We start from the raw sequence: 13,706 nt of genomic DNA on the forward strand, positions 1-13,706 counted from the left end.
TAACAGGGGAATAGAACCTGTAGAGAATGGAAATGATATTCGCATCATTCCCATGCTTCAGCTTGACATTATCTGAAGCATTTGCATTTCTGTTCAGCACAGATTTAAATTTAAGCTATGCAATGCTGACTAATAGACATATCCATGTGTAATAGTACCCAAGTTCATGAACAAAGTGACTTCACAAGTGACATTTCCTTCCCTCATACAGAGGGACTGGAAAACGAAGTTTTCAGCATATGGGGAAAACCACGGGTGTTGGGTATTTCTGTGCGTTGTTCTGCTAGGTGATGAGCTAGATGAGAAATGTACATAAACACAAAGTTATCAAGAAACCAGCATATAATTAAAGCAATGCATTAAAGAGATGAATTATGCAGCTTTATAGTACGAATTTCAGACCATGTGAATTAACTAGCTGGGCTCTATTTTTATTATTTCTGTTGTATTAGAGGCAATGACAGATGACAGCCTTATCAAGGGCACTGGAGTTTCAAAAAACAAAACATGCAAACTTACGTGGAGTGAAGCACATGTGTACAACATGATACAGAATCATAGGACAGGCTGATATAGAACAGGCTTTCCTGGGAAACGCAGCCTGTTAAGTGCTGTAACTTCCGCAAATATACAGAAGGCATAATTCACCCATATAAAAGAATCTAGCATGTGAAAGGCAAGGCTTGTAGGAAGGTAGCAGCTTTCATTAAACCAGCAGATTCGCTTAGTTGGAAAGAAAAAACAACAAACAGGCAAGTTTTCAAGCACACAAGCTGTTTTTTTAAAAAGTCACAAGTTTCAAATACAGACTGAGAATACATTTTGCCCCAGTTAAGCCTTGGGGCTTAAGGTTTGATGTCACTGCTAGGCTGACCTAATGGCTTCCTGGTGCTGGTGAGGGATCTCCTGCTCCTGTCTGTCCCTTCTGCTTGCCCTGGCACTTATCTCATTCCACAGCAAATTGGTTCAAGGAACTAAAGAGGCAGAAAATTGATTTTTCCTTCCTCTGGGGTTATTTGTATGCCGATTTAGCTTCCTGAACTGGATTACCAGGTGCTCAGAAAAGCAGGAGTGCTGGCACATGGAGGAGGACAAAAACATGCAAGGAGGGGAGAGGTGCAGGACTGCACAGGGCTTAGCTTGCAGCAGGAACCCCGTGGTAGAGTTTCATCAGCACTGTTACTTAAACACTGGACTGTATAATTGCTGATTTAGTAAGCAATACAGTTTAAAAGAAAGAGGGTAAAAAGATGACAATAACTACAAGCTCTGTCTCCAGATCACACTGAGCTTACTTCTCCCATTCTATCGTCCCAGGAACTATTTCAGGGGATCTGCTCCACTGTGGTTTCACAAAGGGGAAAGCCAATCTTCTTACATCTTTAAAAAGAAAACGACCCCTCTTCACCTCAGTAACAAGGCAGATTCAATAACTTTCTTAGCGTGACACCTAGTGTCAGACACTGAGCACGGTTCAGGCAGTGACTGCTGCTACTCCCAAAGGTGCTGCGTTATCAGTTGTGTGGAGGAGGATCCCATCAGCCTCTCACAGGCACGAATGCCAGGGAAAGGGGCTTCGATCAAAAAACGTCAGTCACTTTAAAGACAACAGACATTTTGTCCAGAAGACAAAACCATCACCAAAACAATCAGTAGCTACATATGCAGTTAGTTACAGAGAGAGAAGATAAAATTATATGGAAACTATTGTTGGAAACTAAAATCAGCAATGCTAAACATAGACATGCAATAAAAATGCTAATCTGTTTGGGAGCTCTAAATCAGGGTTTGATGAATAATGCAACTGGGATCCTTGAATAACCGTTTCAGCTTAGATTTAAAGAGAAAGGAAAGTATTTGGTTAGGCCTTTAATATGTTATCTAGTCCATCACAAATTGTTTCTGATATTTTTACATTGCACAATTCCAAAAAAAATAAAAGGAACGGTAAATATTTGTCATGTTTCAGAAGTCATGCAGCTGTGCTATAAAAAACAATGACAGACAGAAAAATCACATACTGAAGGTGTTGCTGATAAGTCTAATTCCAGAAAAGCAGCTTTACTCATACCATTATACCATGCACTAAAGCAATAAGCAAAATGGACTGGATCATGGCAAATCCATTTTCTGATGTGTAACAGCAGATGAAGCTGCTCTGATATTGGTTGAATTGCTCAGATATTAAAGAGAGTAACTCTGAGGGAAATAATAAATATTTAATAAAAAGAAGAAAGCTTATAGAAATTCCCAGTAGTTTTTTTTTTTTTTTTCCTCTCTCTCTGTTTCTTACTGAATCAGATATATGGTATACCCAGCCCAACATCCTGCCTATTACAGTGGCAGGCAGAAAATACTTTACAGGATCAAACATGAATTTCCATAACATACTACCAGGAAATAAGCCCTCTATATCAGGAATATACACTATTACTTGCTGCATTCATTTCCTAGAGCAAATCCAAGATTTACGTATACAGCATTTTAAGTTATCTTGGGTTCTGTGAACTGTATTAAAATGTTTGATTTAGCAACCCAAGTAATAAATTCAAATGCTGTTAATTAAGACTTAGTATCCATATCAGCCTTAGAATATCTTATAAAGAAGAACAGAGAGACCTAGTATATCTGACTATAGGATAGTTGAATGTCGATTTGTTTTCTGCTTCATTCAATGCCTATTTTATTTAATAAATTAATACAGAAAAGTTAGATCCACAGTTATTAGATATGGGAACTCAATCCTACCCTGACCCCGGGGTCAGGAAGTCTAAGTTGTAAATTCCAGAAAATAGGAAGAGAAAACAGCAGAAGTGCTGGTGTGTATCTACACGTCATTTTTTAGACTCCTTCCCAGTTGCAATAATTGACAGGTTAAAATAATTTTATTTTTTTCTCATTTTCTTTTCTGCTTGTGGATAATCCTTTGCAACTTGAACTGTTACTTACAACTGTGCTCATTTTAAAATAACATAAATGCTGCAAATATATTATATACATGGTGATCATATGCCAATTTTAAATAGACATCACAACCTTATCAAGTCAGACTGCCTAGACAACAAAACTGTTTGCATATTTATACTAAGTGAAAATTAGTAACCGCTGATACAGTCACGTGATATTTAATGTCAATTAAGCATGAGTTTTTAAATGTATATGAACCAATACTTTATATGGCCTATAAAAAAAAGATCATATCATAAAATAGTCCATGGAAATTCACAGATATACAATGCTGGCAGCAGCTTTCATAGACAAAAGCAGCAAACAGCTGTAAATAGTATGTCTTGTTTGCTTATTAGGCAATAAGAAAGGATGGAGGGGATATAATGCACATTACTGTTTGTCTCCCAAACCATTTCCAGCAGTATTCATCACTTTCAGGCAAGCTTGTGTCAGTTCTGCAAGAAAATATCCATGCTGCTCCACAGAAAAAGTATACGCTTTGTGATATTAAACTGATTGCTCTGTGAAGCCAAGACTGCTAAGAAACAGAAGACACAGTAAGTGGGATTGCCACTGAAAGCCTGCAAAAACAATACCCGTTTGGTAACAAATAATATTAGAACTCACAAGGAACATTAGAATTTCCATCTGATATACTACTACTTACTGCAAAACCTGAGCAGATTATAACTGGGACTATCTCATAGGTGAAACTGATTCACCTGAAAGAGCTCTGTTCCAGAAAACCCATTGCTTCAGCTATAAAAATGAACTGAACTAATCCATCACCATTACAATTTCAACTGATGAACTGCAGAATTACTTTCACGCACATAACTTTACCTCTTTTGTTATTTACACCAGGCCAAATTCTTTTCAGAATGCTGTTGTAGCTATGTTGTTATGTTGAGAATGTACGAGACGCAAGGCTCATAGAGATCTGTGAAAGCAGCATCTTTTATTACACCTACTAATGGTGCTGGGAACAAAATAAGCAAATTTTTCAACACACAGACCCTTCTACAAGTCTTAAAGAGAAGCACTGAACTTTATGGTTTAATACAAACACGCAGTTCCACAGGTAGTTATGCTGTCCTTGTCCCCATCTGTATGATCTTTTATGTATGTAGCATTTAGGTGATTATTTGCAAATTAATCCATGTGAAGAACCAGCTCTCACTTCATCTGTACTTTTCAAAAATCAGTCCCAGAAACCAGCTCCCCACATTGCTACACAAAGGCTATCGTCAGCATACGAGAAAGAGAAATACATTGGTAGCGCAGAGCAGGCCTGTCCCTTTCACTAGGAGCCTTTATTTACAGCAGTTTAAAGACATCTTAGAAACCCATTCTAAGTTTATTAGACATGTTAACTGTTGGACTGTCTGAGAGAAAAGATAATTATGAACCCCTGAGTGTGGGTGTTACTGAACGAAGAGATGATAGGGAACTTCCCTCCTTCTCTGAGGAACAGACAGAAATATTTTTTTGCCCATTGAACAAAGAAGGATTAGGAGGAGAATTATTTAACCTTATATGGGATCACAAACCCCATAACTCCATTGAATCCATTATTTTTAGTAACTAGTGATTAATTTTAATTCCAAGGTTCATCCTTTGAAGGTATTTTGTGGATCCTTGATGAGAACTCATTAGCTAACAGCTTAGTAGCTGTTTTTTGAGAAACAATTTCCTGCTATCTATTGCATGCTTCACTTCTTGTCTGTGTGAGCTTTTAATGGGTATAATGATTAAGTTTTACCTGAAGTCTTCACAAGTACATTTCGGGCTAACATACTGTTGGAAATGAGCATATAGGGAGAGGCAGTACAGGATCCATGTTTTGATATGCTGTTTCACTCCCTGAACTCTGGTGTGGTAAGATTACCAGCTTCACTGTGTGTCAGTGAGAGCCAGAATAATTTATAAGAAGTGAATTCACATTGTACAGTTAGAAGCCATAATGCATAAACCACAAATACGCATGTGTGTGATTTGGGGATGGAAGGTTTCGACTTCAAAACCCACAACTGATAGTCATTTCATCATACTATGCATCCTTTCTGTGAGGCAGACACAACGATAAATCACTCAGTTTACTAACAAACCTATTATGTTTTCCATAATTTGACCTGGAGAAGTATTTACATGCCTTGTCAGTTTAGGGAAGTCCTTCATCCTATTAAAAATCTCATGGCACGCTATCAGCTTGCCAAGCCTTTCAGGAGAAAACTGTCTACAAATCTTATTAATCAAGACAAGCAGTTTGCCTTTAGATGTTATTTTTAAGATATGACATTAACATGTCTAATAGCACATTAAAATTATGCTTTATTTCCTTATAACTTACTGACTAAACACTTACCCACTGTGGCAGAAGCTGATGACAGGAGAGACTTGCCCCAGGTACCCCAAGCTCCCCATCTACTTGCTTTAGATGAGGAGTCTGTGGCCTACAAGAACAAATATATTACTTTACTATCTAAAAGTCATGTTATCACAGTGATGCCTTCTGAAGGATGATTCTTTAGAGTAAAAATATACAGAGAAATAGCCCTGAATGACTACTGACAAAAACTTGGCACTAGCTCCTCTAAGAGATGCTTAAGTTTTTGTGCAAAGTAGTGCATGCATAGAGGTATCATTTTTATTACAGTGCAGGACTGTTACTGTTCTCACCTCACCTTTTTTTCCCTCCAGGAAGAAACTATGGTCATCAAGTTCACTCCGAAATCTGTGACACCAATCATTTAGTTATTTCAATACAAAGTCATGTAGGCTAATTCAAAATCTTCTGTAGTGGGTTAAACCAACCCCACAGGCTTTGAGCTGAAAGGTCCCGTAATGGGTTCTGCAAGACCTGCTGTTGCACAGTAACTTCTAATTAAGGAATTGCAACATTCAACTGGGAAGGGCTGACTGTAGAGTGAACATGTGTCTACAACCGCAATGAGAAATAAGAGTGTCTGTACTGAGGATTAGTTAAGAACTAGGTGTCACAGTGAAGTGTCATTTTAGCTTATTTCACATATACTGTCCCTGGGCAGACATACACTTTTCTAGTTTTACTAAAATGACTGATTTATATTGCCTCCATGCTCAGAGTTTGGTCACTAGAAGCCAGATTTTTAAAGTTTTTTTTCATTCCTAAAAGAGCAACAGGTCCTTAGTGGGATCCTAATCACTTACAGACAGCGTTAGATTGGGTATTATGTGAAATTCAAATCTCTATGCACAAGAAAGCAAAATAGGACGCTTAATTCAAAACACCTATTCCTGAAAGCGCATAGAACTCTAGAGACGTCTTTATGGATATCCTAATATTTCCTTGGGCACCTGATCTTATAAACCCATGCAAATGTATTGTGATTATTCTTTGGGATAGGCAGGCATCCATCTCCTTTCTTTGTTCCATGGGGAGCCAGAGCGAGAGGCTTCTCTGCCTGCCTCCTCATAAGTGTAACCCAGTAGATGTGCAGAGAGAAATCCTAACAACTGTGTTCAATCAAAACACAGAGAGAAGATGTGCTGCCCACCTTCTTCCATTAATGTGTGGTATTGAGCAACTATCACTACTCCATATTTAAGTCACATTAAGAAACTCTTGTCTCAATTGCAAGTAACTTATTGCCTCTGCACAATTAACTCAAGAACAAAAGCTGAAGTATCCCAAGAAGCTCTGCACTGTGCGCTGTGTACATTCCCTGTAATGTCTTGGAGGCAGGGCCCTGTTACTGGTAGAGGGACTAAGCAAGTGCATTTGAACCTTTTCCAATTTGTGGATACCTGAAAATGTTCCAGCGGATATAAATATCTTTAGCTATGTCATCATGTGCATTGAATGTCATGTAGACTGTAAAAAAGCACTTTTCTGTTTTAATGAACTTCTTACAATTGCTTAAGACTCCCAGAGGTTAGAGGATCACAAATCAAACACTACTAGCCTAGAACAAAGATTGCCAGTTTCAGTGAGTCTTGTGAAAGATGGATTATTTGTGTGAGGCAAATGTCTTGAAAATCAGAAAGCAAAAGTCTCAATGCTGCACATGCAGCTTAAGTTCGGACCTCTTCTAGGTTCATTCTGTGAACTGAATGAAGCACATTTGTACAGAAAACTGAAACAGAACAAAATCATAGGAGTATTGTATCTATTCAAAATGGACAAGATTCTTAGTAAGACAGGCCCTGGCACAGTTTAATTGCAACCAAGCTAGAGAGACCAAATTAACATCATACTGTAAAGAGAAACTCAACTGTTCCTTGTTTCCAAAAGCTTGGTGCTGCAGTCTAACTGATTTTATTCCCATGCAGGTTCTCTGTATGTAACTCCTTAGGTTTTTGTAAATAGCAGTATACATATTTTTATAAAATTCTGTTCTTACAGAGCAGGGAGGGGGAGAACATTTATGGAAATGAAAATAGCACTCACTGGACTGCTTTGTTCAGGTAGTGTTTCTTCAGACTCCGGTTCTGCATCAAGGCTTACAGTCTCATTGCACTCAGTGGGCACATCTTCAGCCACCTCTCCATTGGAAGGCAGATTTTCAGCTATGCTTTCAGTCAAAGGATTTTCATTAATAAATACATCTCCTTTCTGTCCATTACTGGCACTCTGAGCAGCCTGTCCATGTTCATTGTGTGAAGACGTAGGCAAGATCTCAGCCTCCACAGGGTCTGGTACTGACTCATGAGGCAATACATCATTGCTGGGCGTTTCCACTGCTTCAGGTTCTTCTTCAGGTGGGATGCCATCACCTAAGTCTTCAGACATTTTCAATTCTGAATACAGAAAATAAATTAAGTCTTTTTAGATGAAAGATCGTAAGATATGGAGTGTTTCCCAGGAGCTACTGCTGAAAAACAACATAGCCTTGATGTAAGGTCTCCTAAAGCACAGAGCCCTGTGGTACATACAGCATGTTGACCCTGATGCGACTATACTTTGAATACTTGATTCACCTTGCAGGACTGCACTCAAGTAGAAAGAGCAGCATTTTTCTTTTGTTTTCCAAAATACTTCTTGTTGAGGAAGAAAGGATGTTCAGTTGCCTGGAGAAGTGAACTATAAGAGCTTCCACATGGTTAATTCCTATGTTCCTTATTAGGTGTATACACAGGACAGTGGAAAATGTGATAATCTGAGCTGTAATGGCTCTAGATCATAATGGCCAAGCAGCTCTTGCTCTTATTTTCATCACCTCCATTTACACATGTTCCTATCATCTTCTGACCGACTGAGAGGAAGATGCCAAAGAGCTGAAAGAAGCACCAGTAAAAGCTGCAGTAACATTAATATACTGGAGATGGGACATAATTTGAAAACACATGAGGCCATGGTCCCTGCAGCCAATTCATAAATAGGAAACATTTACCGCTCACAGAGTCTGTACTGCTTATCTCAAAGGCTTACTGTTTGGGTAGCACTTCTCACCTGTTCCTAAAATGTCAGGCATCAGTTCTGGAATTAAGCTGTGTGATTAAACTTCAATTCTGAAGCCAAGGTAAGCTTACATGCGGTACAGTTATTGATGCATTTCCAAGCATTTTCCACAACATTTTAATCATTGCACTAAGGATCCACGCAGAGAAAGAAATGGCCACGGAGCAAGCTCTGCAGCTGATTAGGAAGCGGCACTGGCAGAGTCCAAGAGCACTGGACTTTAGTAGCGATTACTACTATTTACTTGTTGACAACAGTATGCCTGGCACTGTACTTGAAAGACAAACCTTGACAGAGAGCTGTCATTGCAAGGTCTTGTCTACATGCTGAGCTGAGTGGCAGAAAATAAACTCAAGCAACCCTGTCTGCTGATGCTGTCTTTTCACTGACTCCCATTTGAACTAAAAACAGTCCAGAACTTTGTACCTGTTGGAATGACTGAGGTTCTAAAAGAGACTGACAAACAAGAAAAGAGGGTGAAAAGCAGAATATAACTGGGATTATTAAGACGCCTGCCTGTCAAGCACGTACTTATACTAGTACCTTTTATTAAAGTCTATAGAATCATGTACAGCTGTGGCCTTAGCAGCCTGTTTATCTAATTTGAATTAGAGCAGCTGTCTGAACACTACCAAGAATAGCATTTAGGATCAGTGAAGAAGCATAAATAAACACTTGATGCCACTTACGTTACTTTAGCTTACACTGTAACTTAATTATCTTCAACAAATATGCATTTACAAGTCAGAATATTTACATTTGCTCCAAGCATTTGCTGTTTTATATTATGAATACAGCAAATACTATAAATGCTTTAATGTAGGCAAATATTGCCATAGTTTTAATAGTACTCTCTGTATGACGGGTAGCATCAACTGAAGAAAACGCTTCTATTTGTGTCAGTTACAAGGATCCTCTACTAAACCCAGTAAACCCTGTAGATACATGTATCACAGTTTTGCACTGGGATGGGATCCGAATGATCAAACACCCAACGCCAGTACAAATTTTAAGGGCTCACACATGCACATGGGTAGTGGCAGGACTGGCCCATCTCTGGGGAACACCTAACAGCAAACTCCCCAGATCAGTCAGTAACCAAGAAGCCGTCCACTCGCGCTTGACCCTGGGGCAAGGCGTCGCTGCGGTCTGTACCGACGTGACACGACCGCGACAGCTCTGTCGTGAGGGACCCCTCTCCCCTGAGGGATCCAGAAGAAGGCGTCGAGGACACCTCTAGGCGACCACCACCAGCCCCTCAGGCTCCGCGGCACCTCTGAGATGCGGCGGCCGCCCGCGGAGTTTCATCCCGCCCCGAAAGCGCCTGGCGCCGCCTCACGCAGGGATAACTTGATAACTTCTTTTTTGTTTGGTTTTGTCCCCCGGGGGCAATCCCCGGCGACACCGCGCCCCCCGCCGGGGCCGCTTTTCCGCCAGCTGCCACCTGCCCCCGCGGGCAGGGCGAGGCAGGAGCAGCCGCTCCCTCAAACCCGCAGCTTCCCCCTTCTTCTTCCTCTTTTTTTTTTTTTTTTTTTTTTTTTTTCTTCTCCTGGTTTAATCTCCTCCGGGCTTGAGTTGTTAGTGAGGAGCCCGCAGGAAAGTGTCAGGAAAACAAAACAAACCAAGAAATCGCCGCGCTCCTTACCGCTCAGCAGTCCCCTTGCCGGCGCGCCCCCTGCTCCTTCCCCGCCCCGCCACGTCGGCAGCAGCGGGGGGAGGAGGAAGCGATGGCCGGGCGGCCGCGGGCCGGCCGTGCTGTGCCGTGCCGGGCCGCTGGGAGGAGGGAGAGCTCTTCCCTCAGTCCTTCTCCCTCATGTTCCTCCGAGGCAGCCGCCTGTTGCGCCCGGGGCTGCAGGCGGCCATCCGGGCCGGCAGCACTGCCCCGCCGCGGGGAGAGTCGCCCCGGCCGCCGTTACCGCCCCTCACGGCCCCGCTCGCCTCAGGAGGCAGAAAGGGGCTGAAATATACGGCGATAGGATTACAGAGCTGGGAGTTAGCCTTTCAGGTGACACCCCGCACCTTGGCTGCGTTTCCAGGAAATGCAGCCGAAAGTAACTGGGAGGTGCGTACGCAAACTTCCAGTAAGTCCCTGCAGTGCTCCCCGCAGCCCTGGGAGGAGCCGTGGTTTGGCTCTTGGCAAACAATTTGTGGTTCTGGTCACAGTCGGGTCCCTCACGCCTTTTCCTCTTTTTGCTGCTTCGTTTTCAGGCAGAGCATACCCTTTTGCAGTTCCAGGATTTGTTGCAGCATCATTCCTGTCACCAGACTTCCTTTGCTGAAGAAAAATATTTACTGTTGGCACAGGAAGCATAACAAAAGTTGTTCTGAATCACTGAGGAGAGCTGTCGCGAAGTAAAACCTCAGTTCTCAGAAATGTGCCTCACAAACGTGGACAAAGCGACGTGACTTAGCACTTGGTGAGCAAAACGCTCTGAAGTTTCCCATTGAGGTAGGTGATAGCAGGACAAATGTTTGTATTGCTAAACAATAAGCTTATTTTTAGGTGTTTCGATGAGAATTTAAGTATCAGGGCATGCTGGTAGTTCTGGTGTCTTTTAGGTTAATGTATTAATGTGTAGATGTGTTTTTTGAGAACTCTCAAGAAGTCCTAAGGATTCACCTGTTTTTAATAGAGCTTGTGGAAGAGTAAAGGCATTGTCTTTGTAGGAATCACAATAGATAAAGCTCAGTAGTTGGGGGTTCGTTTTTCCATGTTATGACTGGTAATTTTGACTATAAAATAGATCTTACAGTAATTAATCAGTATTGCAATAGGAAGTTGCTACTCAAGGATGAATGCACACACATTTACAATGTTCATGTCTGTGGGATAGGTTGTATGAGTTTCCTGAGTTCCTGAATGGCTTCACTGAATTTAGCACTTGTATTTACTGGCTTTCTTTCTCTTTCACTTTTCAGTAATTCATTTCGCTTGTATTTTCTCACTGCAGAAATCCTACAAATGGCTTTGGAACAGAAAAACTAGTACAGAAAATGAGCAATAAATAGATGGAACACTTCTACTCACTTTGGATTTCACTGAAGTCTGTTATCACTCTGGGTGCCATCTCATCTTCCTAATAGGTTCTTGATAGGTTTCAGAAAAAAAAAAAAAAAAAGCATTTTAGTAAATAGTTAAATACATTTAAAAAATGGAAGGAAACAACTTCATTATATGACTTAATTTGGCTACTTTGATCAAGACATTTGGGGAATATATTCATCTTCAAGTGATTGCACTAGAGTGGTGAGGACTAATGGCATGCAATTTATGGTAAAATGCTGCTTTTGCTTTCTAACATATGCTTAATCTTTATAGTACGTAGGCAGAACAGGAAAACTCAAACTATGCCAGTGGCCAGTGTACTGTCATTTAATGGAAGAGATACTCACCAATAACAGGCTCTAATTTATGGCAGTTTTTACACATTAACTAAATGTGCATCTGATTCTGTATATAATAGAGTTATGTCGGTGTTACATTCAGGTGGTTAAACTGTTACATTCTAAAACAAGAGTGAACATTTGATAGAAGCAAGGGCTTTCTTTAAGATTTTACCTCTTTAGTCAGGAACAGACAATAGTATGGCTTGTATGTAACGATGGTATAAACTGTCAGTTGCAAACTAGACATGAATTCTCGTCTATATTGACAGAAACAAAGAATCATAGAGTACCACCATAAGGCTTATCAGCATGACAGCAGAGAGTATGAATTGCCCATGTTCTGTTTTGTGCTGTCTCTGCTATCTTTCCCTTTCTTTTTTTTGATAACTTGTTTTCACTGAGAAATGAAGTATGATGTACAGAATAAGATTTACAGTGAAGAAGTATTTTTAAAGATTATTTCCTCTGATTCCAGAATCACTGAAATGCTAATACACGATAGTATGCTAAACCAGAAAGATAGATCAGTTCTATTGTAGTTAGTTCCATATTTAGACCTCAGCTAAGATGGAATTTCTGACCAGCGTTATACAGAAATAAAGAGAGACTGGTTTATGTCTTTGCCAGGACAATAATACAAGTGTTTGGCATTCAATACTGAAGGTGCTGCTCTGTTTTAATTCAAAAATAAAATAAAAAATAAATAAGAAACATCTTACCCAGTGTTTCCATCACGTCCACTATTTAACCCAATCAAAACACTACTGTGGAGCAGGAGAGAGATATGGTTCCTGTTTTTTTTTTTTTTTTTCCCCTACTTATCCTATCATAAAGCATGAAAATGCACCATCAAATAATAATTAAATAATGAAGGAATGTCTTAATTAAATAATAAAATTATTTAATAAAATTAAATACAATTATTAAAAGAATAAAATTAAATAAATTTGGGAACACATCTCTTGAATGATAATAGGTTTATAATAATTGCTTTCTGAGTCAAAGGCAGAGGCAGAAAATTTGAACCTTAAAAATATTGGTGTATGATGGCTGTTGGATAGATGCTTAATAACACAGTCTGTTTTTTGTTGTTTTTGTTACAGGATTAGAACAAAGATGGATGTATAAATATTGAGCATCTGCAAGGAACCGTAAACCAATATGACAAAGAATATAAGATATCTCTGGAACTTTTTTGTTTATGAGTGTCCCTTTTTATTAACTTTTTGGAACAGTATCAGCCTCTCTGTGGAAAATGAACTCTTTACATCTGTTTCTAATAATTTTCCAGAAGGTGGTTCTGACAAAAACATCATGAGCCTTCCACTGTTGTATAAAAATAGTCAGCAGTCCAAAGTTGATTACAATTGGGTTGTAATAGAAAATACTACAGAAAGTCTGTCATTGTCACAAATCACAAATGACAATGTAAAAGAATTAATAACTTTATTGTCTGATTTCAGAAAAGGCTCCAGGCTACAAAATCTGATGCTGACAAATATGTCAGTGGACTGGAATATTTTTCTTGAACTTCTTCAGACTGTATGGCACTCATCCATTGAATATTTCAGTATCAACAATTTTACGCAATTGTCGGACATTGAAGATTATAAATTCAGGTATTCGGGTACTTCCATGAAAGCACTGGCACTGAAGAACATTTTAATCACAGATCTATACTTTTCACAGGATAACCTGTACCAGATATTGGCAAACATGAACATTGAAGCCTTGACAATAGCAGAATCAGAGATGATACATATGCTATGTCCTTCGTCTGACAGTCCCTTTAGATACATAAATTTTATAAACAATGATTTAACAGATCTGCTTTTTCAAAACTGTGATAAATTAATTCAACTGGAGACATTTATCTTGCAGAAGAATAAATTTGAGAGCCTTTTCAAGGTGAGCTTCATGACCAGGCATA

The 13,706-nt window shown here is 39.7% G+C and overlaps 2 protein-coding genes across 4 annotated transcripts in view; one reads left to right on the forward strand and one right to left on the reverse strand.

The window, feature by feature from the left end:
- FAM114A1 (family with sequence similarity 114 member A1) overlaps positions 1-10,156 on the reverse strand; it is a 36,922-nt gene extending 26,766 nt beyond the window's left edge. The window contains exons 1-3 of one of the 3 annotated variants that reach the window (XM_035325023.1): positions 10,035-10,156; positions 7,379-7,728; positions 5,315-5,402 (exon numbers count right to left, since the gene is read on the reverse strand). In XM_035325023.1, the coding sequence (XP_035180914.1) occupies positions 5,315-5,402; positions 7,379-7,720 (430 nt within the window). In that variant the 5' untranslated portion in view covers positions 7,721-7,728; positions 10,035-10,156. Of the gene's footprint in view, positions 1-5,314; positions 5,403-7,378; positions 7,729-8,676; positions 8,817-10,034 lie in introns of those variants that run through there. The other 2 variants (XM_035325022.1, XM_035325021.1) reach the window with 2 other exon arrangements.
- Positions 10,157-10,336: 180 nt separating this feature from the next.
- LOC118166261 (toll-like receptor 1) overlaps positions 10,337-13,706 on the forward strand; it is a 4,917-nt gene continuing 1,547 nt past the window's right edge. Inside the window, exons 1-3 of the mRNA XM_035325025.1 lie at positions 10,337-10,470; positions 10,598-10,838; positions 12,880-13,706. The exon at positions 12,880-13,706 is cut by the window's right edge and continues 1,547 nt beyond it. Coding sequence (XP_035180916.1) covers positions 12,938-13,706 — 769 coding nt within the window. The 5' untranslated portion in view covers positions 10,337-10,470; positions 10,598-10,838; positions 12,880-12,937. The remainder of the gene's footprint in view (positions 10,471-10,597; positions 10,839-12,879) is intronic.

Source organism: Oxyura jamaicensis, chromosome 4 (assembly GCF_011077185.1).
Source record: "Oxyura jamaicensis isolate SHBP4307 breed ruddy duck chromosome 4, BPBGC_Ojam_1.0, whole genome shotgun sequence".
Classification (NCBI taxonomy): domain Eukaryota; kingdom Metazoa; phylum Chordata; class Aves; order Anseriformes; family Anatidae; genus Oxyura; species Oxyura jamaicensis.